Source organism: Hemibagrus wyckioides, linkage group LG10 (genome assembly GCF_019097595.1).
Source record: "Hemibagrus wyckioides isolate EC202008001 linkage group LG10, SWU_Hwy_1.0, whole genome shotgun sequence".
Taxonomy (NCBI): Eukaryota; Metazoa; Chordata; class Actinopteri; order Siluriformes; family Bagridae; genus Hemibagrus; species Hemibagrus wyckioides.
This window is the reverse complement of record NC_080719.1, coordinates 21761961-21786443: the sequence shown is the minus strand read 5'-3', so window position 1 is coordinate 21786443 and position 24483 is coordinate 21761961. Positions and strand designations below refer to the sequence as shown.

The window sequence follows — 24483 nt, the reverse complement described above, 5'->3', positions numbered from 1 at the left end:
ATTCAAAATCATCTGAGTGTCTCAGTAACGTGTGGTTACATTGTAGCTGGATTTAGTGCCGGATCTTTAAAGTCGTGTTGGTATGGTCAGTTTAAAGGAATAATTGAGAATATGTCCAATACGGTGGCGCGAGCGGGTTTCTTTGATATCAGTCCAACATGGAATCCTCCTCGTACAAACGGACACGGCAAAGAAAACGATGCTAAGGTTCCGGTTCTCAGCTTGGTTCAGTTTTCAAGGCCTCCTTTTGTGACTTTTGGGACGGTAAAGTTGGAATCATCCAAATCTCTATCCCTATGCATTGAAAACCCAACTGATGATGCAGCCGTTACAGTGACTGTGGATAAAATCCCTTTTTCCAAAGGCTTCTCAGTGGATCAAACGACCTTCACAATCCCGGTGAGTATCATCTGCGCTTGCTAATTTGCCAGTTGGTTGAATGGAAATTTACAATAAAAGGTTTGAAAATTTACGCATTTGTTCTCTATGGCTTTAACCCGTTGCGTATATACACACACACTCGCACACGTCAGGAGCATCATGAGAAGTGGTTTTGTTTGTCTTTACTTTACTTTTCTCTGAAATACAGGTGTTGTCAAAGTTGTCTGTTTGAAATATGATTTACACACACACTGTAAGGCAAAATCTGCGAGGTGGCAGTGCTGTATGGACCAAATGCATAAAATAACACTGCTTTAGATCTATGTCAAAGAAGAGATCTTGTGGTCGAAGGTCAAATAAAGACTCAGATTCAAACAGTGTCTAAAGAAGACTTAAATTTGATAGTCAGTTTTGTGAATGTGAGCGGAATGACTCAAGCCTTCCCCAAGGCAGATAGTGGTGCCACACACACATTGTTCATTTTGATTTTGTTTGGTAACATTTAACTTTTTTTTTTCACTTTTATGTATGACATTCTATTATTTTTTTTGTGTACTTGATCTCTGACTGTTTGTTTTAAGCATGTGATTTGACTAATATTATGTCTTGTAATTCAGATTCAGTGTAGTTTATTTTAAAACAGTGTCTTTTTTTTAATAAAGTTTATTGTAAAATCCCAGAATTTATTTGCAATTTTATGATATTGACCATAATAAATTTAATAAAGAAGATATAACTTTCTTTCCAACTTTTTAAATTGTACTTTTAAAGCAGTATACTGGTACAAAAAACTATATTAAGTGCAATGTAAACAATGTCTTTGTAACACAAATGCATTTTTCTCAATATAGTAAATGAGGGCTGTATCATTCAGTCAGACCTGGATTATTTTGTGTGCATACTTTCCTTCTGAAGGATTTATCCTAAAACTATGCTGTTTACAGCCTGATGACAGTGTGATCATAACTGTAACATGGACACCTGCAGAAGAAGGTGGTGTGAGAGAACTCCTCAGCTTTATTGCAAATGGCATTGTCAAGCATCAAGCCATTTTGCTTGGAAAAGCAGACAGTGCAAAACCCAAAAAGGTAAATAATATTTTCATTGGAAATTATAGTAGAATTCAGCATTGCTCAACATTGTTGTACCTCTTTTACATCTACTCTGTAAACTCTGCCCCCTCTCCCTGTTTCAAATTAATACAATCTCTTTATCTCCCCTCAACTTTCTACATTTTGTGTTCTCTGTCTTTGTCAGGGGAAACATCTTTTAGTATTCACTAGTCTCAAATAAAGTCTGTCTTTACTTAAAAATAAGTTTGACTGAAAGCTGAGGCACCCCCTTCAGCTGAAATAGAACAAAATTGTTTAAAGAGGCCTATAACAAAGTGTAACATCTAAAAAAAACATGCTAAAAATAATTTAAATGGCAGTGTTGGTGTAACTGTACATTCACTCACTATAGTATCTATCTCATGCAAGAGATTTGTGAAACTATTGCATTTTTGCACTCCCTGCTAGGAATACACCTTATTTCTCCTGGGGTTGGCAGGTGCTTGATATAGGATGCTATTTGCATGATGTAGCTTGTCAAGTTTTTATCTCGCTAACCCCTGAATTGAATTAGACACACTGTAATGCAGAAAGCTTAAGTAAATATAAAAAATAAATACTCTACCATAGAGTTCAACTGAAATTAGATGCTCTCCTACAACCCTCATAATTGCTGGCTTTCTTTTGTTTTTCTAGAAATGTCTATGGGACACCATCAAATCAAAGAGAGTCCCTTCCCAAGGTGGAAAAGTGGCCTCAATACCAATCAAAGCAGCCAACAAGACATTTCGAGTATCTCGACAGTCGCAATATAAAAGGAATAGAGCCTCAAACCCATTAACACCATTAAACCAGGAAAGAACTTCCCAAAGGCCTATTTACAGAAGGGAGAAAAACTCCCAGTCGGTGTATTCTGACATTTCCCAAACTCTACCTAAGGCTCTCTGCGATGACTTGGGAAGCATGTCTTCTCAAAACAAGTCTCCAGTTGTTCTGTTGGTGCCAGCTGTCAGATTTCTTGATGCTATGGGCAAGGCAAATGTCTCTTCTGTACCGCTGCAGAAACACAAAGAAAGCAGAGTGTTGAATAAGACACTGTCACCTATTAGTACCCCAGAGAGGTTTTCCAACCCCTCGATGTCCCACTTTCAAAGTCCTCTTCCTGTTATTTGTAAACCATTTAAGGACAGAAATTCTGAGTCAACGAGACAGATTTTGTCTGTTAAAGATGCATTGGCCGTCATTAATTCTGATCTGTCTTGTCCAGTAAGTCCCCCAACTGCCTGCTCTAGCTTGAATTTAACAGATTCTCTGGAGTCTGATGATCTAAGCATGGTTGGTAAACTTGAGAAAGCCTTAAACACTGCTGGAGACGTCTCCCCTCAGGTTGACCTTGCTCAGCAGAGGCTAACTTTCTTTGTCAAATCCCACAAAGTGCTAGGTGATGACTCAGGGCCCGAGGGCCTCATGCACAGCCCTGAAGCTTTCTCTGCCTCAGATAACAAATTTTATAATGGGATGAGTGGAGATGAATTGAACCAGGAAGATCCTAAACCCAAGAAGATCCTGTTTAACTCTTCTACAGTTATCAAAAGCAAAGCTGGGGCTTCTCCTAAGCACAGTCCAAACACGCACAAAGTAAGAACCTTTAGACGAAGACTTCTGCAGAAAGAATCTTTGGTTTCTTCCAGTCCAGAGTCAAACTCAAGCTTACTGGAGGGGGTCTTGATTTTGCCTGCAGTAAACTCTGATGCATGCGTTGATTTGAAATTCAATGCTGCACCACCACTACAGGAACCAGAACCAATGCCTCAACTACCAGATTTTCCAGATCAGCCTCCATCCTCCACTCGCACTGCTGTGCAATCAGTCCTAACCCATAATGTCAAAAACAACACAAGCTGTGCCACCTTTTCTGATGGTAACACCTTGGACATTCAGACATCGCTGTTACGTGTCCCTGAAGACCTGTTTCCTGTGCATAGCCATCCAACAAATCGCAACTGCAAGAGAAAAAGTGAAGAATATTTAAGGGACAACTCTGAGTGTTTGTCTAGACCTTCAGAATTCAAACAAAGCTTTGAGACACAAGAATGCAAAAAATCCTGTCATAAAAACCACTTCAACTCAAAGTATAATCAAATCCAAAGAAAAAGAACTGGTGAGTACTATAAAAGCTAGATGTTTATTAACTTTGTAGACTCTATATGTAAGTGTTTAATAAAACAATTTACTTTCATAAAGTGTGTAATGTGCTGGCTTTACAATAGTCTGAAGCTCATCTTAGTCATCATTCCTTCTTCTTCTTCTTCTTCTTCTTCTTCTTCTTGTAGCAACAAGCTCAAGGAAGTCCACCAAAGTGCCACAGCAGAAGTCCAACCTAAAATCAACACAAGGTAAATAATTGTAATCTATTTCTAATGTAAAGCTCATTGTAGTGATTGAGTGTTTCATAAGTTCGTTAAATGGAAAAAAAAGTGAATATTAATTGTGCAGGAGGACAGTCTTTGAAGTCATTCGGCTCCTCGAAGGTGAAAACGGCGAAGGTTATTGCTGTGGCACAAACCCAGCTGAACTTCATAAAGCCAACGCAGACTGGTATTTCCTGTCATTTTATAGCTGTTCTTTATGTTTGGAGGATGGGTATATTCGACCAGACATTAGTGCATATAGAAATATTACTTCCATCATCTGTCATTTCATAAAATCGGTCACATGACACAGAATCATGTTACATTTGAACTAAACTTCTGTGGATGATTAGTGTTTGTCACTGCTTGTTGTGTTAATCTATTTATTCATTTATTTATTTTTATGTCAAAAGAAATACCCAGGCATCCGCTGCCATTTGCTGCCAAAAACATGTTTTATGATGAACGGTGGATCGAGAAGCAGGAACGAGGATTCACATGGTGGATGAATTATGTGCTCACTCCTGATGACTTCAAAGTGGCCACTGAAGTCACCAAAGGTATGACTTCTGTGTTCAGATATCTCTTTCCAGGGCACTTCAGTTTATATATTGGCTGACCCAGAATACATTTTCAAAGAACTGCTGCTGTAAGAACATTGAAAGCAAGAAATCTTTATCAAACAAGTCCAGGCTTCTTCTTGCACAAAATCAGCCAAAGGTGAATACCAGCTAGGGATGTACAGACCAGTAATGGTATTGAGTATTGGTTGGATGCAAGGCTCCAATACCCATGTGATGTCCCATGATGCTCTGCGGTGACTGTAATGTACAGTACCACACTAATGAACAGATGGCACAAAATGACCAAATTATGGTGCCATGCCATATAGCAAAGTAAAAATATCAAGAGAAGGATCTACAGCATTTGCTTACAATTCAAGGAACCTGCCAAAACATTTAAAAACAATGTCTTTAAGCAGGAAGCTGCACACAACAGTATCAGTGAGGGAAGTGAGTGACCAAGCGAAATAAATAGTTTATAATAATTTGACAAATGACATAAATAAATAAATGAAATATTTTCCAGCCAGGCTGTTCAGTGCTTCAGTTGGTAAACACATTACTCATGAAGCAAATTGCAATTCATGGCACACTGCACTCCTTCAGCTCATTATGCCAACTGACATAAACAACTAAATAAAATGATCTGATCTGTCACACACTTATTGCTTATTCAATATGTTACTCATTTCAGTGCCAACAAAATGCTATGGATGCATCCCAAATCTTACCAGAGGTCTATGGAGATTAAAATTAACAAGTGTTTGGGAGCCCATTCTTTCAGTGATTTTTATTTCAAGAACTTTTTGGTTATGTTAGTTTGATTCTGAAGTTTTTAATTTCAGAAATTATTTTATATATTTGAGACATTTAATTTCATCATAGCAGAACAGAATGTGAGATTTACAACATATTTAATTTTTCTTCATAGTGAATGCCTTATCACTGACTCTGGGAAGTGAGAAGGTCAGCATCCCCAAAGCCCCAACAAAAGAGGAGATGTCGTTCAGAACCTACACAGCCCGGCGGCAACTGAACCACGTTCGACGTGCAGCATGCCAACTGTTCACATCTGACAAAATGGCAAAAGCTATAAAGCGCTTGGAGGTGGAGGTGGAGGCAAAGAGGTTACTTATTCGGAAAGATCGACACCTCTGGAAGGATATAGGTGTGTGATGTGATGGATCAACCTTTGCCATTCTGCCTGGAAACAAATTTCCAGGCAGAATGTGCAGACCGAAGAGCTTTTTTGTATCTGACAGCAGTTTGCAAGTACATCTGCTGGTAACAGTGGCTTAGACTCAGTCATTCCAAATACAGTGAGCTTTAAAATCTCATTTGTTAATTAAATTATAATTTCTTGTTTCTATTAGGTGAACGGCAGAAAGTTCTAAACTGGCTGCTGTCTTACAATCCGCTCTGGCTGCGAATTGGCCTGGAGGTATATCTTTTCAGAGATTTAGTATTTCTATAAGCGATTCTTTGTCTACTCGCTTTATTTAATGCACACTCTCGTTCCAGACGATCTTTGGAGAACTGATTTCCTTAGAGAGCAACAGTGACATCATGGGCCTGGCCATGTTCGTACTTGGGCGGCTGCTCTGGAATCCAGACATTGCTGCAGAGTTCAGACACCCTAAAGTTCCCCACCTGTACAGAGATGGTAACACTCAGTACCACTCTGCTTTTTATATTTCTATCCACTGCATTTAAAATCGTCTCATACATTTGTTTTGTATTGTTGTTTTTTTAATAGGACATGAGGAGACTCTTTCCAGGTTCACTTTGAAGAAACTGCTCTTGCTGGTCTGCTTTCTGGACAAGGCAAAAGAATCTAGGCTAATTGAGCATGACCCCTGTTTGTTTTGCTTGGATGCCGAATTTAAGGTTTGTGCTTTGTCCAGTTCATTTCTTAAACGGCTCATGTGTGCTCTCTCCCAGCTCTCAACACACTTGAACCAGTTTCATAACAAACCTTTTCTAGTTTTAATATACAGTACACCAAGATTTTACTGCATACTAGATGTAACTAGTGACTTAGACTTAGATGTAAGTCAAATAGATTACTAATTTTATACATAGCAATGGAATAAATGTGCAAAAGCTACTTTGTCAACAGCAAAATAAATAAATAAAAATTTAATCCGCACATGGGTGAGCATTAATGAACATCATCTGGTATCTCTGTATTTTTTTTGTGTGTGCTATACTTATATTCTGATTTACTAAGTCATTATTACAATTTACAAAATTATTTGGGCTTACTAAAGATGGTGAGATGGTGATAGAATTGATACTATCTACATTTTGAAGTAGTATGCATGCCTTTAAACTATTTCACTACTGTACCTCATATGTACATCTTATGCACAAAACTTGAACTAAAAGTAATGTGTTTTTTGTCTTTTGTTCACAGACAAGTAAAGATCTACTGTTGGCATTTTCACGCGACTTCCTCAGCGGGGAGGGAATCCTTCCACGCCACCTTGGCCTTTTAGGTCTTGCTGTGTCTCACATCCAAACCCCCCTGGAAGAGTTCAACTTTGCTGTACAAAATCTTGCCACTGATCTAAGATGTGGCATTCGCTTGGTGTATGTTTAATGTAATTGTTTTATATTTAGACATGCTTCCATAAACTCTGTAGTTGTTAATTCAATGTTCTAATCATTTGCTGAAAAGCAGTTTGGTTCCTGATAATATATTTTATTGTTTCTTTTAAGTACTGAATCCGGACTTTTGTTTAAATGTGTCTCAGACGCATCATGGAGGTCTTAACCCAAGACTGGACCCTGTCGAGTAAACTACGGATGCCTGTGATTAGCCGACTTCAGAAGGTGCACAATGTTGGCGTCACACTGCAGGTGCTCCGTGAGAAGGGGGTTGATTTGAAAGATGAGCATGGTACTTTGATACAAATTTCAGCCCTCACAACATAATTAAAGTGATTGAACTAGCAATGATTGTCACCTGCATGTTTGTGATCTTTGTAGGAAATGTCATTGACCCCAGAGACATAGCAGATGGACACAGAGAGAAGACACTTAACCTCCTGTGGAAAATAATCTTCTCCTTTCAGGTATTGTGGTATTTGTAGTATAATTCTGTAGATTGTCAGTTTGTGAATTCATATACACCACCCTCAACTTTTTTTAAATGATTAACACATCTATTTTTCCATAGCGGAGATGTAGATATTCAATCAAAGTAATGAATCAGCATTTTGTACCACAATATTAACCTGGAAATCTATGCTTATGCTACAAAACTCTGAAACTTGTTTCATTTTGTTTAAGGTTGAGATTCTGCTTGATCTGGAGCAACTTAAAGAAGAAATCAGCTTCCTTAAGAAGACCTGGAGAACAAAACAGAAACTGTGTTCTTTAAAAGATGATGCATATGTTTTAAAGCGCATGAAAGAAAGGACAACATTTGAAAATCCCAGTGAGAAACTGACTTTATTGTTGGATTGGGTCAATGCAGTTTGTGGCTTCTATGGTTTGAAGGTGGGCTGTCGTGTTTTTATTTTCTTCTTATTTTCTTATCTTTTATTATACATATATATATATATATATATATATATATATATATATATATATATATATATATATATATATATATATATATATATATATATATATATATAAATAAATATAAATAATATAAATATATATATATATATATAAATAAATATAAATAATATAAATAAAAATAATATAAAAACACACAACTATTCATGTATTTTGTGCTGTCTAAACTGGAAGTGACCAATGAGCCCTGTGTCTAGGGATGGTTCATGGGAAAATAACTTCACGTTTCACTTTCTAGGCTGAAAACTTCACGGTGTCATTCTCTGATGGTCGAATCCTTTGCTATCTTATTCATCACTACCATCCAAACCACCTGAAAGCTGAGGACATTCAACAGGCAACATCACAAACGATTGAGTGTGGCATTTATTCTAAACTGGAACTGAACAGTTCTTTATGTGACTCTGACTATTCCTTTGATTCTCTGGAGAAAAAAGGTATCACTTTATCAACTATCCACTAACACATTACTCCGATCAGTCATAACATTAAAACCACAGCTCTGATCTGTTGAGGCATGGACCCAAAAGACCTCTGTAGGTGTGCAGTGATATCTAGCATTAGGAGCAGATTTTTTACACATTCAGAGGTCTTGTAGAGTCCATCCATTGATGTGTCAGGGCTGTTTTAGGTAGGTGGTTCTAATGTAATGTCTGATCAGGATGTGTGTGTATATATTTGTGTATTTGTATATGTACATTTTTGTCTGTGTGTGAATAGGTATATAAAAGCAAAATTTAATTAAATTGTAACCATTACTACACTTATTACAGGCTGTCCACATGATCCATGTATCCAGCTGTGGCTTCTTTGATAACCATTTTCATTGACAAACCTAAATTAAGCAAAATGTTTACTTATATTGTGTTTGAAATGTTTATAAAAGTTTTGTTTATAGAACTTTCCTTACAAGCACCATCATACTCAGTCATGCAGTATTTGCACTAAAAACTGTGACTGTGTCAAGAACTTACTCTTATTGATACTTATTATTTCTTTCACAGATTCTGTGTTGCCAACTGTGGATTTCAAAACTCTTCTTGAGAATGAGCGAAGAAATTTTCAGCTTGTGAGCTTGGCTGTGTCTGACCTTGGAGGCGTTCCTGCCATGATTACTCCAGAGGACATGTCTAACACAATCCCAAATGAAAAGGTACAGTGGATTTAAAGTGGCGGTTTTACTGTATTACATGAGCGGTAGGGCTGTTCTGGTGTGACGGTTCACCGTTAGTCACCGCGTATCATCTGACACTTACTCCATTGGCTTTTTCAAAATAAAATGCATTTCTTGTATTACTGTATCTCTTTATACTATATGCAATATACACAGCTTGATAATACATTCAGCACACTCAATACACACATACACTCAATAATACATTCAGATACAAAGACATATCAATCTTGTATATTTTTTTGATGGTGTATTCATTCTTAATGCTCTTTTTATTTAAACTTCTTAATTAATTTAAATATATAGATAAATTTAACGTATAAATGCCTTTGTTGCTGTTGCTGTATTGTTGCTGTCTGAGAATTGCTAACTGAATGTTGTTGTATTGTATACAACGACAATAAATTACTGTATTTTACCCTACCTTACTTTACCATCTACCCATTTCTTACTCTAGTGATCTGATAGTGTAGCACCTCTGTGTATCTTTTTACTGTTACCATAGCATTTTTAGACTCTTACTTTTAATACACTTTTAAACACTGACAACACTGCTTATATTTTATAACAGTAGAGCAGAATGGCTTTAAATAACTTGAGGTTTTTTCTCGTTAAGGTGGTAACAAGTTTCCTGTCCTTTCTCTGCACTCGACTTTTGGATTTCCGGAATGAGACAAGAGCCGCCAGAGTTATACAGAGTGCATGGAGGAGGTACAAGCTGCAGAAAGACATGCAGATTAATCAGGTAATATACGTTGCCCAACACCTTTACACTCTATTGTTTTGACCTCCAATTATTTCTAACCCATTTTCCATAAACAGCTGCGGAACCAGGCTGCAAAAAAAATCCAGACCCTTGTGCGTTGCTTCATGCAGAAAAAAAGGCTGAACAGACAGAATTTGGCTGCCATGGTCATTCAGGCCACGTGGAGAGGTCACTTGGCCTGTGAAGAGTTAAGACAATTAAGGGAAGCCAAATGTTTTGCTATGCAAGATACTGCTGCAGTCTTAATCCAGGTATCATATTAATTGCAACAAGAACATTTTGTATAATAAACTGAAAATATTAACCATTTTACACAGTAAATATCAAAGTAAATAATCAATGCTAAGAGCATTCCTATTATGTTTTGAGTGCAGCAACTGAAAAGGATCTTAATTCAATGATTTTATCTTTTGTTTTCTCACAAAATCATCTGAGGAGCCAATAACGCTTTAAAACAGTAAAGCAGGCGTTTTTATGGTGATAAAGTTGGAGTCTAAATTTTTTAAAGCAAAGATACATTTAAAAAGTGTTTAGGTATCAGAATAATTATCATATTGAAGAGTAAACAGTTAAACAGGCAATAGAAAAAAAAGAGATTGAATTTGACTTTCTGTTAACCCGCACAAGTTTTTGTGCACCTTGTGGACCAGTTTGTCTGCATCTGCAGATGAAATCCCAGATATTATAAATATGGTCCATTATTTGATAGTCAATTTACAGCCTTCTGTATACCTTTATAGTTTAAATCGTGAGAGATTTTTCATGTAATGTAATAGTGATGCTCAGAAGACATTTGCTGACTCTGTTTTGCCTTGTACAGAAAACCTACAGAAAGTGGAGGACACAAATTCTCCTGAAGAAGAATCATGCTGCAGTCGTCATCCAGACAGCTTTCCGAATATGGCATGCAAGAAAAATGACACTGAGGAATTCTGCTGCTGTTAAAATCCAGACATGGTTTAGAATGCATCAATGTCAAAATCAATACCTGACCATGAAAGCCAAGGCTGTCTTTATCCAAGCGTGGTTCAGGGGTAACCATCAGAGGCACAAGTTTCAAACCCTGAAGAAGCATCATCGATCTGCAGTGGTCATCCAGAGTACTTTCAGGGCCTTCCTTGTCCGAAAACAGATAGGTGAGATGAGGCAAGCTGCATTTATTATCCAGATGGGATACAAGGCCTGGTTGTTAGGAAAGAAAGAGCAGAAGCATTTTAAAGAGATGAAATCTGCAGCTGTAAGGCTTCAAGCAGCATTCAGAGAATGGAAGGCCAAAAGAGAAATATCAAAGCAACACCAGGCTGCTTTAGTGATCCAGACTGCTTACAGATGTTTTGTGGCTCAAAAGTCTTTCTTGTCTTTGATACAATCTGTGGTGATTGTCCAAAGGAGGTACAGGGCTAAAAGAGCTGGAGAGCAGTTAAGAAGTCAATACGTGTCTCTGAAGTGTGCAGCAGTAAAAATGCAGGCCGCATGGAGAGGCAAAGCAGAGAGAAAGAGACTCGGCCAACTCCATCAATATGCCACAGTGATCCAGTCACATTATCGTAGACATATGGTGCATACTAAGTTTATTGCATTAAAACAGGCTGCTTTATTCATTCAAAAACAATACAAGACTCTTAGGATAACTAAGGAAAAGCGAACTGAATTTCTTGAATTGAAAAAAGCTTCAATAGTTCTTCAGAGCGTTTATCGTGGCGTGAGAGTAAGACGAGACATGGCCAAAAAACACACAGCCGCTACCGTAATTCAATCAGCCGTGAGAGCTTTTATTGTTCGGAAGACCTTTCTTGCTCAAAGAAGTGCTGCCATTGTCCTTCAGCGACGCTACCAGGCAAATGTACTTAGACAACTGGAGAGGCACCGTTACCTTCAACTAAAAAAATCAACTACACTTCTTCAGGCCATATGGCGGGGATGTGAAGTGAGAAGAGAACTGAAAAAATGGCATCATGCTGCTGCAGTTATCCAAGCCTATTTCAAAAAGTATAAAGCACAAGTCTGCTACATTGCCATCAAATGTGCTGCTACCATCATACAGCAGCGTTTCAGAGCATATCAGTTGAGCAGGAAGACTTGTGCATCTTATCAATTAATTAAAACAGCAACTGTCACTATACAGTCAGCGTTCAGAGGAATGAAAGTTCGCAGAAATCTTCAAAACATGCACCAAGCAGCAACAGTTATTCAGGCACGCATTCGTGGACACCAGCAGCTGGTGGGGTATAAGAGACAAAAACAGGCAGCAGCCATCCTCCAGAGGCGGTTTCGTGCCAACAAGCTAAAGGACAAGGTTGAAAAGCAGTATAATGCAATGAAAAAAGCTGCACTGTGTATTCAGTCAGCATATCGTGCCATGAGGGTGAGAAGATGGCTCTCAGAGATGCAAACAGCTGCAAAGGTTATTCAGAGGAAATACAAACTGTACAAACAATACAAGGAATATCAGGCACTCAAACAGGCTGTAGTCTTTGTGCAGCGGAGATACCGAGCCAATCTCCTTGCAAACAGGCAACACAAGAAGTTCTGTGCCATGCAAAAAGCAGCCATAACTTTGCAGGCTGCGTACAGAGGAATGAGGGTGAGAAGAGAGATCAGAAAGAGACACAGAGCTGCCACAGTAATACAGGCAAGATACAAAACGCACAGGGTAAGGATGCCCTTCCAAGCCATGAGAATTGCAGCCATACTCATCCAGAGACAGTACCGGGTTTACAAGGAAAGGAAGCAGTTCTTGTCCATCAGAGCAGCAGTGAAGCTTTGCCAGCAAATATATAGGGGCATTTTGGCTTCAAGACAACAGCGGAAAGCTTACTTCGAAAAGTATAATGCTGTGCTTGCAATTCAAGCAGGTTACAGAGGAATGAAGGTCCGGCAGCAGATGCAAATAAAACATAGAGCTGCAGTAACCATTCAGTCCCATGTCAGAAAGCATATAAACCAAAAGTACTACCAAAGACTACTCTGGGCATCAAGAACTGTTCAGCGATTCTACCGAGTCAATAAAATGAGAAAACTAGCCATTGAGTCTTTTAAGAAGGAGAGGGCTGCTACTGTTTTACAGGTTGCATTCCGTGGTTTGAAGGCCAGACAAGCTCTGAGACAAAAGCACCAGGCTTGTACCATTATACAGAGTGCTTATAGGGCTCATCGTGCTCAGGCAAAATATTTGTGTATGAAATATGTCGTTATTGCTATTCAGCAAAGATTTCGGTCTGTACTTGCAGCTCGAAGTCAGAGGGCGCAGTTCCTGAGATTACGTCATGCTGCAGTTATTATTCAAGCCAACTACAGAGGGCATAGTATCAGGAGGGAAATGATTCTTCAACATCAAGCATCTACAATTATTCAGGCTGCTTTCAGAAGACATAGGGAGCAAACCAAGTATCGGGCCATGAGGTTGTCTTCCATTATCATTCAGAGACATTACAAGTCCTACATTGAAACTAAAGTAACCCGGGAAAGATATTTAGCACTTAAAAAGTGTGTCATATGTCTTCAGGCAGCTTATAGAGGATATTTTGTTCGACAGAGTATGAGAAAAATGCACAACGCTGCCACTGTCATTCAGACAGCTGTAAGAATGCACAAGCAAAGATTGATGTTCAGAAGGCAGCAGTGGGCCACAAAGGTTCTCCAGGAGAGATTCCAAGCTTGGAAACTTGGGCATCATCAAAGGCAGAGATACCAGTGTTTAAAGGATGCCACTTTGTGCTTGCAGAAATCATTCAGAGGTAAAAAGGGAAGGGAACTGGTGAAAAGGATCAAAGCTGTGAGGACAATCCAGTCCTACGTAAGGATGTTTTACCAAAGGCGATGCTTCCTGAAGATAAAAGCTGCAGCAGTTACCATTCAGTGTGCTTACAGGGCACATTATCACAGAGTGCAACAATCCAGGATGCAAAAGGCTGCAGTAGTAATACAGCAGTGGTACAAGTCACGTCGGCTGGTCCGGGATGAGCAAAAGAAGTTCAAAACAATTCAGAAAGCTGCACTGACATTGCAGCATGCATTGCAGCACATGTTCAGAAGGCGGCTTGAAAAAAGAAGACTGGCAGCTATCAAAATACAGTCTATATTGCATATGAACTTGTATCGCAGTCGCTACACCAAGTTGCGCTCATGTGCTATAAAACTACAAGCTCTTTACAGGATGCATACAGCCAGGAAAAGTTATCTAAGACACGAGGCTGCTGCTGTTACAGTACAGATGTTCTACAGGGCACACAGGGCTAAACTGGTACAGAGACACCAGTATCTTAGAACAATGGACTGTATCTGTGCCCTTCAAGCACGAGTGCGTGGATTTATTGCATACAGAAGGTTCCAAAAAATGAGAGCAAGTGCAGTCAAGATTCAGGTTTGATTTTCTTTCATATTTGCATCTTTCATTTTGCTGCATTTTTTTTAATATGTTAATGCAACAGTGACTGTAAGTTACTCTGTTTCCTCTGATAGGCATGTTATCGTGGAATGGTGGAGAGACGCAAGTTTCGGCAACACAAGCAGTTTGCATGTGTTATTCAGAAGCATTATAGAGCCCATCAACTCTGCCAAAGGGAGAGGGCACGGTTCCTCAAAATGAGGAAGTCTGCACTTCTGATTCAAGTAAGACAATTCAAATTTCAACTTTATTTAAAAATAACAGTTGTGTGTTTGGTTTGAGAAAGTCTAAATGTTTTCACAGAGAGAATTCCGTGCCTACCGAACAAGAAAACTTGACATGCAGAGACGAGCTGCGCTAAAAATTCAAGCGTGGTTTAGAGGATGCCATGCTAGACATACCTACATCGCAAAACAAACTGCTGCTGCAACCATCCATAGATGTCTTCAAACCAGATTTCATCGGTTAAGGTCATGCAAATTTTCAGCTTAAAAAGAATTGGTTGAAGCTGGTATGTGTTATGTAACATTCTGGGTTTTTTTTTCCTGCTTTAGGTTTCAAGCAATCCAGCACAGTGTCCGTGTAATTCAGCAAAGATGGAGAGAAACTCTGACTGCTAGGAAACGGCGAGCGGAATTCCTAAGACTCAGGAAATCAGTTGTTACTGTGCAAGGCCTGTGGAGAGCTTCAAGGGTGAAAAGATCAATTGAAAAGGTTTGCTTTCTTGATATAGGTGATTAACAGTCAAACTGAGCTAACAGAACGAAATAAAGTGTACTGGTGAGAGGTTTGATATGCTACTAAGAAAAATGATCTTTGCCTTGGGATTGTCAGATGTGTAAATAATGATAAATCTGCTTAAACACTACATGTACTCATACCTGCTTCTTAAATATTGATTATTATTTCTTTAATTAGAATTCTCATTACTTGTTAGATTGATCATCTCTGTACACATATTTCAGAATATGTACAGACAAGTAGTTAAATGTGAAATTGATCTCTTTGCTGAACTCAAAGTTCAACTGTACACATAGTACACATTCAGGTCAAACCTAGTCTCTTCTTGTTTCCTTTAGTCTTGAGTGAGGCAACAGAATATGGCAATTTCAATATAAATACTGCATGCTTAAACTGTATTGCAATTACCTTCAGAGTATCAAGAAGTAATAGAAAGGACAATGATTAAGCAAGTTAACCACTAAATAAGTAAATGGTGTTACTGTTGTAATGTCTAAAAAAGGAAGACATTTAAAAAGGTCTCTCATGTTCTCTTAAAAATAAATAAATGACTTTCCCTATTTTGAGCACACATTATGGGAGAGAGAAAAATGTTTGTGTTTAGTTTTGCTGTTCCTAACAACCATTTAGGCATGCCAAAGTTGTTGTTTTAATGCAGTGTTATTGTACTTCCACTTCTTTCCTCACCTTCCCGCATGTATAGATTTAGGGATCTGCAGTGCATGAGAGAAGATGAAGCTGATACCCTCATTGTTTCTCATTGGTATTCTTGCAACTAGTCATGAAGAGGTTCAAACTCCAAAAAAGTCATCACAGACAAAATTAACATACTTTAAACTATCAGAACCTCTGGGATCCAGTTGAACTTATATTTTCAGTCAGTGTATGCTAAATGAATGAAGCATTGAAAGAAGTAGTCAAGGAGCTAACTGTGGGTCAGCGATTGGATAATTGGAATTAATTAGTATTCATTGCAGTTGCCATTTTTGAGCAACAATCACTATATACTGCTAAATGTTGTGAGCGCATGCAGTGAGCTTGCTCTTGAGCTGTATCTGCATGATTGTCTGCACTGTGCTTCTGCCACATGATTGGCTGATCGGATAACTGCATGAATAAGCAGGTGTATGTGTTCCTAATAAAGTGGGCAGTAAGTCTATGCTCTGTATATCTGGTGGGCCTCTGCATCACTACTGTGCACAACTACTGAAAAACACTGCATTAATTTAACTGATACTGAAGAACTACGTTTCAAGATAAATGTATTTTTATCTTTAACTATGATAGTTTTTTCAATTCTTTAGGCAAATGAAGCTGCAAGACTGCATCGTTTCACTGCTGCTGCTCATCACCACTTGTGTGCAGTAAAGATACAGAGGGCACTGCGAGTTCACTGGGCATTGAAAGTAGCCAAGAAGCAGATCTCTTCAGTCATTTATATCCAGGTATTCGACTTTTGTAATATAGTTGATCTGGTACTTTTTTTTTGTTTTTGTTTTTTTTTGTTTGTTTGTTTTTTGCATGTAGTTATTGTTGGTTTATAAGCATAAAATTGAACTGTATTAATCATTACTCTTCAAGTTTCTAATTACACTGCTCTGTGTCACCAAAGACAGGTTTTTTTTTAGTATGGTTTCTCAAGGTGTCAGACCTTCAGAAACCATTTCAACCTTGTGAAAACTCTTCATTCCAAATCCTTTTCAGAAATGTTGATGCTTGATTGTAAATATATTTTCCACAATCTTGAAATTTGAAATCATGGACTTGTCAGTGTCACAGGGTGTGTCTCTCTCCCTGGTCTCCTAGCATGCTATTTTCTGTTACATCATCATATCACGGATCAGACTTGTTTGGATAAAACTTGTCCATGGATCAGGCATTTTTCCAGCACATTTCAGAGATCTAGGGAATTTGGACCTCAAGTCAACTCAAATCATTCCTGAAAAATATTTACAGTGTGGCCGGGATCATTATCCGCCTGAAAGAGGCCACTGCCATTATGGAATACTGTTGCCATGAAGGCACTACTTTTATTGTTCCCATGAGGGAAATTCTTGTTACAGTAGTTTAGTCAGTTAAATGTACACCGATCAGTCGTAACATTATGGCCTAATATTGTGTTGGTCCCCCTTTTGCTGCCTAAACAGCCCTGACTTGTCAAGGCATGGACTTTTGATAGATACTGAACACTGCAGACCGGGAACACCCCACAAGAGCTGTAGTTTTGGAGATGCTCTGATCCAGTTGTCCACCCATCACAATTTGGCCCTTGTCAAATTCACTCAAATCCTCATGTTTGCCCATTTTTCCTGCTTCTGACCCATCAACTTTGATGTTCACTTGTTGCTGAATATATCCCACCCACTAACAGGTGCCATGATGAGATGTCAGCTGTCAGTGCTCATAATGTTACATCTGAGCGGTGTAAGACTAAGAAGACCTTAAATATAGAATACAAATAAGTTAAATTAAAAGGAGCAGTGCAGACATGAACCATATTTACATCAATATTTACATTACAGTATACATGTACAAACTGACAGTAGATAGAAGACATGAAGTACCTAGTGAGTCTAGGAAATACTCTGTAGTGTATTGTAGAGCGGGTAAGACAAATTATCCCTGATGAAGAGCAGTTAGTTCAGTGAATTCGCAAAGTAATTCATGTCACCTTTCAGTGGTTTTAATGATATGGCTATGGTTTGTGTATGTGAGGTATGTGTGAGATCTTTTTTTTTTAACCATCATGCAATTTCCCGTATTTATATTCTTTTAGCGGTGGTTCTTGGCCAGGGTTCAGAGAAGGCGATATCTTGAGCAAAGACAGAAAATTATCAGGGCCCAGAGAGCAGTGAAGGCTTGGCTTAATCATCGCAATGAAGCAGCCACTCATATCCAACACGCTGCCAAAAGGTTCCTTCTGAGACGCAGGAAAGAAAGGCTGCAAAATGGAATTGTAAAGTTCCAGGTAAAATTGTCGATTAAATATGTATTCGGCATGGTTGTTGTTAGACATATTGTACCTAACCCTGTTGCTCACTTTGTAGGAGTGTAAATGGACCTTTAGAATATTGTTCTATACATTTTAATTTGTCAGTTCTTCTTTTCTTCATCCATCAATAAATATGGACCACTATACTAGCCTTTAAACTTTGAGGACCTAGAAAACTTGCAGTCATTGAGACAATGATGAACTCCACTTTATACCACAATATTTTTAAAATACTTTGCTCAAAATAAATTAAAGGAACACTTTTTAATCAGAGTTAAATTTAAATTATTTTAATCATCAAGTAAATTAAACTCTTGGGATATTGATCTGGTCAGTTAAGTAGCAGAGGGTGTTGTTAATCAGTTTCAGCTGCTTTAGTGTTACTGAAATGAACAACAGTTGCACTAGATGGGCAACAATGAGACGACCCCCAAAACAGGAATTGGTTTACAGGTGGAGGCCACTGACATTTTTTTCCCCTACTCATCTTTTCTGACTGTTTTTGACTAGTTTTGCAGTTGGCTAGGGTCAGTGTTACTTCTGGTAGCATGAGGTGATACTTGGACCTTACAGAGGTTGCACAGGCAGTCCAATTCCTCCAGGATGGCACATCAATATGTGCCATTGCCAGAAGGTTTGCTGTGTCTCCCAGTACAGTCTCAAGAACATGGAGGAGATTCCAGGAAACAGCTGGTTACTTTAGGAGAGCTGGACAGGGCCATAAGAGGTCCTTAAACCATCAGCAGGACCAGTATCTGCTCCTTTGTGCAAGGAGGAACAGGATTAGCACTGCCCGAGCTTTACAAAATGATCTCCAGCAGGCCACCGGTGTGAATGTCTCTGACCAATCAGAAACAGACTCGATGGGGTGGCCTTAGGGCCCAACGTCCTCTAGTGGGCCCTGTGCTCACTGCCCGGCACCGTGGAGCTCGATTGGCATTTGCTATTAAATACCAGAATTGGCAGGTCCACCACTGGTGCCCTGGGGTTTTGCACAGATAGAACAGGTTCACCCTGAGCACATGTGACAAACGCGAACAGGTCTGGAGCAGGTGTGGAGAACGTTATGCTACCTGTAACATCGTTTAGAATGACCGTTTTGGTGGTGGGTCAGTGATGGTCTGGGGAGGCATATCCATGGAGGGGCGCAGAGACCTATGCAGGCTAGACAATGGTACCCTGACTGCCATTAGGTATTGGGATGAAATCCTTGGACCCATTGTCAGACCTTACGCTGGTGCAGTGGGTCCTGGGTTCCTCCTGGTGTACAACAATGCCCAGCCCCATGTGATGAGAGTATGCAGGCAGTGGAAGATGAAGGAATTGGTACCATTGAATGGTCCCCACGTGTGCCTGACCTAAATCCAATAGAACACCTCTAGGACATTGTTTCGTTCCATCCGACGCCGCCAGGTTGCACCTCAAACTGTCCAGGAGCTCAGTGATGCCCTGGTCCAGATCTGGGAGGACACCATTTGTCTTTAGGAGCATCCTTTCATTCCTAACAAATTACCCAGTCCATATCAGTATAGATATCCATGGCATCTGATGTGTTTTCAAAGTGTTCCTTTAATTTTTTTGAGCAGTGTAATTTAAATATAAGTCTAATATTATTCTTGAACTTTTTGTGGTCCAGTGTCCAGTGAATGAAAGCTAATATGGTAATTCCTTTATACTGATGGATGAAGTTGTCTATACTGTTATATAAATCTGTGACCTTATAATTTCAAGGCACTTTGGAAAGGTCATCGCTCAAGGAAGCTTCATGACAGTACTAAAGTCATATCCATCAGGTACCGCTTGCGAAAAATCAACAGAGAGGCCAAGGAAGAAGACAAGCTGTGTCACAAGACTACAACAGCCTTGAGTTACCTTCTTGGATATCAAAATTATGCTTATATTCTAACTGCCTTAAATCATTTGGGTAAGAGTTTTTCTCTTCAGGAGATTGTTTGCACATTTGTTTAAAGTAAGAGTTTCAACTAAGGTTTAAATTTTATTCGAAGAAACTGCCACCAGACTTTCCCCAGAGAGCTGCGAACATCTTGTTAACAGTGGAGCGACACGCACAATCTTCACTTTAATAAGGAGCTGCAACCGGAGTGTGCCTTCAATGGAGATAATCACGTTAGCAATTCAAGTTCTTCTCAATCTATCAAAAGTATGTGATCTTTATGGGAAAAGAATTCTGAATAATTATTTGGGAAAGAACTAAGGCATTTTCAATTGTGTGAGAATTAGATGTACAATTTCCAGTAGATTACATATACAGATCTTGCTATAATGCATTTTATTTATGTTTAATGGTTATTGTTTTGTTCTGTTCCTTAATTTTAAAAGTACTTTTCTGTTCATAATCAAGCAGTTTACTGCATTGTATATGGCTCAGATAACATTCTAATCTGATTCCCTTACCTTTTTGATGCCCTAGTACAACAAGACCATAGATGCTGTTTATGATGTGGAGGACTCAGTGGAAACGCTCTTAGATCTGCTTCAGATGTACAGAGAGAAAGCTGGGGATAAGGTTGCAGACAAAGGGGGCAGCATCTTCACTAATGCGTGCTTCCTTTTGGTGATTTTGGTACAGGATGAAGAACGGGCATTGGTACATGACACCATGACAACAGTGATACTTTTCATTTACTTTTCATTTCAAAGCTGGAATATCAATCCCTGTTTTCTTTTTTCATTTCATCTAGGGGGTGAAAAAGCTCCCCAGGGCCACAGACCGCATTTGCAGGATCTATAAGTTAATGCTTCGGAAATGCAAAATAGATGCACAGAGAACCAAAATTAAGCAAAGGGTGAATACCTCACTGAATGGAAGCTTCCTCCCCCAAGCTACCCCTCAAAAATCTAAGACAGTACTCAGGCAAGTTATTGTTTAAGTGTGTCTTGTGTACCTTTCTTTCTTTCGTTCTTTCTTTGAATTAAACCCTTGGCAGAACAATGCTGTGCTCATTTCTTTATTACTTTTGTTCTACATTTTTCTATTGTCATTGTGTTTTTGAACCATTTAATTAATTGCTTTCATTTATAATCTTTGCTAGATTTGTACCAGACTGGGTTCTTGAAAGAAAGAAGATGAAGAATATTGTAGATCCTCTTAGTGCCATCCAAGCATTGGTTAAATCTCTTGCCCTTGTACCCTAAGAGCACAGCTAGATTTATTGTACTTGTTTGCTTTATATTTGCTTTTTTCCTTCTTGTAAATATTATCTAATGTTTTATTGCTGTTTATCACATCACATTTGATTATCCCTTTTGTACATTTCTCATTCTGGGTTTTTTTTTTGCCAATTTGTGGGCAAATTGATGGGTCTTAACATTCATGAGCTGTCTTAAATATGCACTCATTAAAACTCTTAATATTCCATCTCTGTAGTTGTATTGGCATTGCAGTACTGGTGAAATATTTAATATTTTTGAATCATGTTAATTGGTCATGGCAATGGTCTACATTCTTACATGTGTTTTGTTTGTATGCACTTACTGGAATGTGTAAAAATTAAAGTCTAAATTTGAGTATTATTGGGCAAATCATCAATTCCAAATGATGAACATTCTTGTCATTTTAATATATATTGGAGAAAAACCCAACATTAAAGAGTACAACATCAAAAGAATGTATTATTATCATCATCAACATGTTGTTTTATCTGTAAAATGCACATACATATAATATGCGATCTCCCATTCTGGTGAAAATGCATTGTCCTGGTGCATGAAGTGGATTTTTGTCTCAGGAAACTGCTGTGGGAGCCTTGAATTTGTTGGGATTTCCTCTCCTGTCCTCTCCATTTGTAAACAATACTTCTTGCTGTAGAATGGTGAAAATTATATTTTGCAGATGGCTTTATAACCTTTCCAAGGTTGATTAGTAGCAATAATTGCTTCTATGAGTTGTCCATTCTTCGTCATGATTTAGACACACCTCCTGAGTGTTCCTCAACACCCAACTGCTCAAAGTTCTACTTTACTAGTCATATTCGCACTTTATTGTTGTGAATTTTTTTTTTTAACACAAAAACATGATTTAGGCATGATAAATAAAAATGGTTAAACAGGTCTATGGGTGTAAGAATCATTATAACACAATGAGGTAAAATTCAGGTTATAAAACAAAGCACTTTATTAGAAATAGAAATTGAGCATAGGCTTACTCATGCAAATGTTCAGTCACACTTTGATTTGATCTTCCTTGTGTGCCCATGGGGAGTCATGTTGGCCGGGTCACATGGCCCGTGGCAATCGGCATACTGTTCCGATTTCCAAATTTGGGCAAAGGTGCGTTTCAGTGGGGTTCTGGTGAATCCTTTAATCCAAGGGAAAAGTGGAAGATCAAGCTTCAATCAAGGTCAAGATCTATATTCCAAGTGCACAGAGGGGTCTGGCTTCTTCATGTATTATTCTTGACTTTTGCGGTGGTAGAGTCAAACTTGCAAGTTTTTTCTGCAGTCTTTCTCTTTTCATCACTATGGTGTTAGACATAAAGGAAAGAAAGAAATTTATTTATCCTTCCCTTAAAGCATCCTTCCATCTCTGGGAGACTTATACCAGGAGAGCTTTTTCACAGTGGGTTATCTGACGTGCATATTTGATTTGGCACAGGTTTTATGCCAGATGCCCTACCTGATGCAATCTTCCTATTATATCCGGGCTTGGGACTAGCACTGGCTGGGAAACAGCACATCTGTGAAAGCTCAGGATAGCTATAAGGCCACCGGAGAACTCAGAATTTTGTGGCATGTTGGAAAAATTACTTTTAGATTTTGGTCCATAATGAAACAAAATATGATAAAAAAAATTAATGTTATATATGATTTATATAGGCTTCTGGGGGATTGATGGGCCGGTTTTCCTTGGGCCCTAAGCTTGGGAGCTAACTTGCCTTACTTATTGGTCCACTCAGCAACAAAGCTCATATAGGTTGTAGTATTCAAACAATACTTACTTGTATTAAGGGGCTCAGCCTGTTCTAGAAAAACATTTTCCAACATCATTAAACAGCACCACCAACCTGAACTGTTAAAACAAGTTTGTTTGGTTCTATGGTCTCAAGCTAAATTCTGTACCTACCATCTGCATGCCACAGCAGAAGTCAAGATTCAGGATACCCACTGTGGTTGTCTCCTGTTGTAGTCCATTTGCTTTAAGGTTTGGTGTGTTCTGGGATACTTTTCTGTTCACCGTTGATTAATATAAGCTTCAGGGGATTTGATGAGGCCGATTCCCTGGGGCCCCAAGCAGACATTTATTGGTCCAAAGGCAAAAGCTAATTTTAAAACCTTTACCACTACAGAATAACTGAATGTATCAATAGTCTAAGCCCCCCAAAAATCCAATACATTTTCACACAAAGGCCAGAATGGTAATGTTTTTTTTTTTAATTTTTTTATCTAGGCAGACTGATTAATCCCTCTCTGGAATTCCTATCTAGACCATAAATCTATTAAATGTATTGGACTAACACTAGATAAGAGATAAAGTGAACCCTTGGGCTGTAGAATACTGGAAAACTGTCTGTGTTCTGAGATCTGTCCTTATATCTGAGATTCTTGTTAGTGTTCTCACAAACCTGTGAGTGAATCATTGCAGGATTTATTGAAACCTACCACATTCAATCAGATTATATAATTGTAATTCTGGAAGCACAAAATTCCGCTGTATCATAGATTAAAAGAAATGTCCACATATTCTCCACACACTTCACCAGGTAAGCCTACATGTGTCTGTTACAACATGAATATAATAAAAAGCCTGAGGGGGTGTACACATTTGCAAAATGATTTGACCTTCGGAATCATCTGATCACAAAATGTGATCAGATCTTCTTTCAAAATTAAGTTATTATAATACATTCATTTTATCTAAACATATAATAAAAAGAGCTCTTAATAAACTTGGATTTTTGGATTTGGAATTCACAGACCTGGCTGAGAAAATGATCTAAACCCTTTTATTAGCAGAACTAGTAGAACCTCTTTTAGCAATAACAACCTCCACCAAAGTTTGCTGATACGGCTTGCACAGGCTTGTACAGCCCTAGGGTCAGGGTCCTTTTTCAGGTTGGTATCTAAATATAGTTAAGACTGTACTCAGACTTGATCATTATACAACATTAATTTTCTTATTTTTAAACTGATCTCTTCTTCATCTACTTATGTGTTTTAGATCACTGTTTTGTTGCTTTCATTAAGGGCACATAACTAGGAATATGGCCTCTAATACTGAAATGCAATATTTTCTAGGAAAAGAATGGCAAACAGATAAAATTGTCAGAATCTTTGTTTTTGTTCACTTGCTAAATTATATATAAAGACACAATATTCAGTCATATAAAATCATAAGTAAGGAAGAACATTATAGTACACTGCATAGAGTCTGCATATTCTTTGAAAAAAATGTTCTGTGCCCATTTTCTA

General features: G+C 38.4%; 1 protein-coding gene across 2 annotated transcripts; it reads left to right on the top strand.

The window, feature by feature from the left end:
• Window positions 1-24356, top strand: aspm (assembly factor for spindle microtubules). Of its 2 annotated transcripts, XM_058400593.1 has the most exons (29): window positions 2-399; window positions 1326-1469; window positions 2130-3594; window positions 3767-3829; window positions 3930-4031; window positions 4258-4404; window positions 5339-5575; window positions 5781-5848; window positions 5929-6070; window positions 6164-6294; window positions 6824-6999; window positions 7164-7309; window positions 7399-7484; window positions 7702-7911; window positions 8234-8432; window positions 9000-9148; window positions 9786-9914; window positions 9992-10186; window positions 10756-14298; window positions 14397-14546; window positions 14626-14792; window positions 14877-15036; window positions 16368-16508; window positions 17840-18031; window positions 19787-19979; window positions 20062-20216; window positions 20487-20663; window positions 20758-20930; window positions 21109-24356. In XM_058400593.1, the coding sequence occupies exons 1-29, from the start codon at window positions 112-114 to the stop codon at window positions 21209-21211; spliced, it is 9231 nt and encodes a 3076-aa protein (XP_058256576.1). In that variant the 5' UTR covers window positions 2-111; the 3' UTR covers window positions 21212-24356. The 2 variants fall into 2 exon arrangements, with proteins under 2 accessions (XP_058256577.1, XP_058256576.1); XM_058400594.1 differs by lacking the exon at window positions 9992-10186 and having other exon boundaries at window positions 1-399.
• The last annotated feature ends 127 nt before the right edge of the window (window positions 24357-24483 follow it).

Coding starts and splice junctions, on each gene's coding strand:
- aspm (XM_058400593.1), top strand. CDS start 112: ATGTCCAATACGGTGGCGCGAGCGGGTTTCTTTGATATCAGTCCAACA. Junction 14,299..14,396: donor CAAGTGCAGTCAAGATTCAG/GTTTGATTTTCT, acceptor TTCCTCTGATAG/GCATGTTATCGTGGAATGGT. Junction 19,980..20,061: donor AACTGCCTTAAATCATTTGG/GTAAGAGTTTTT, acceptor TTTTATTCGAAG/AAACTGCCACCAGACTTTCC.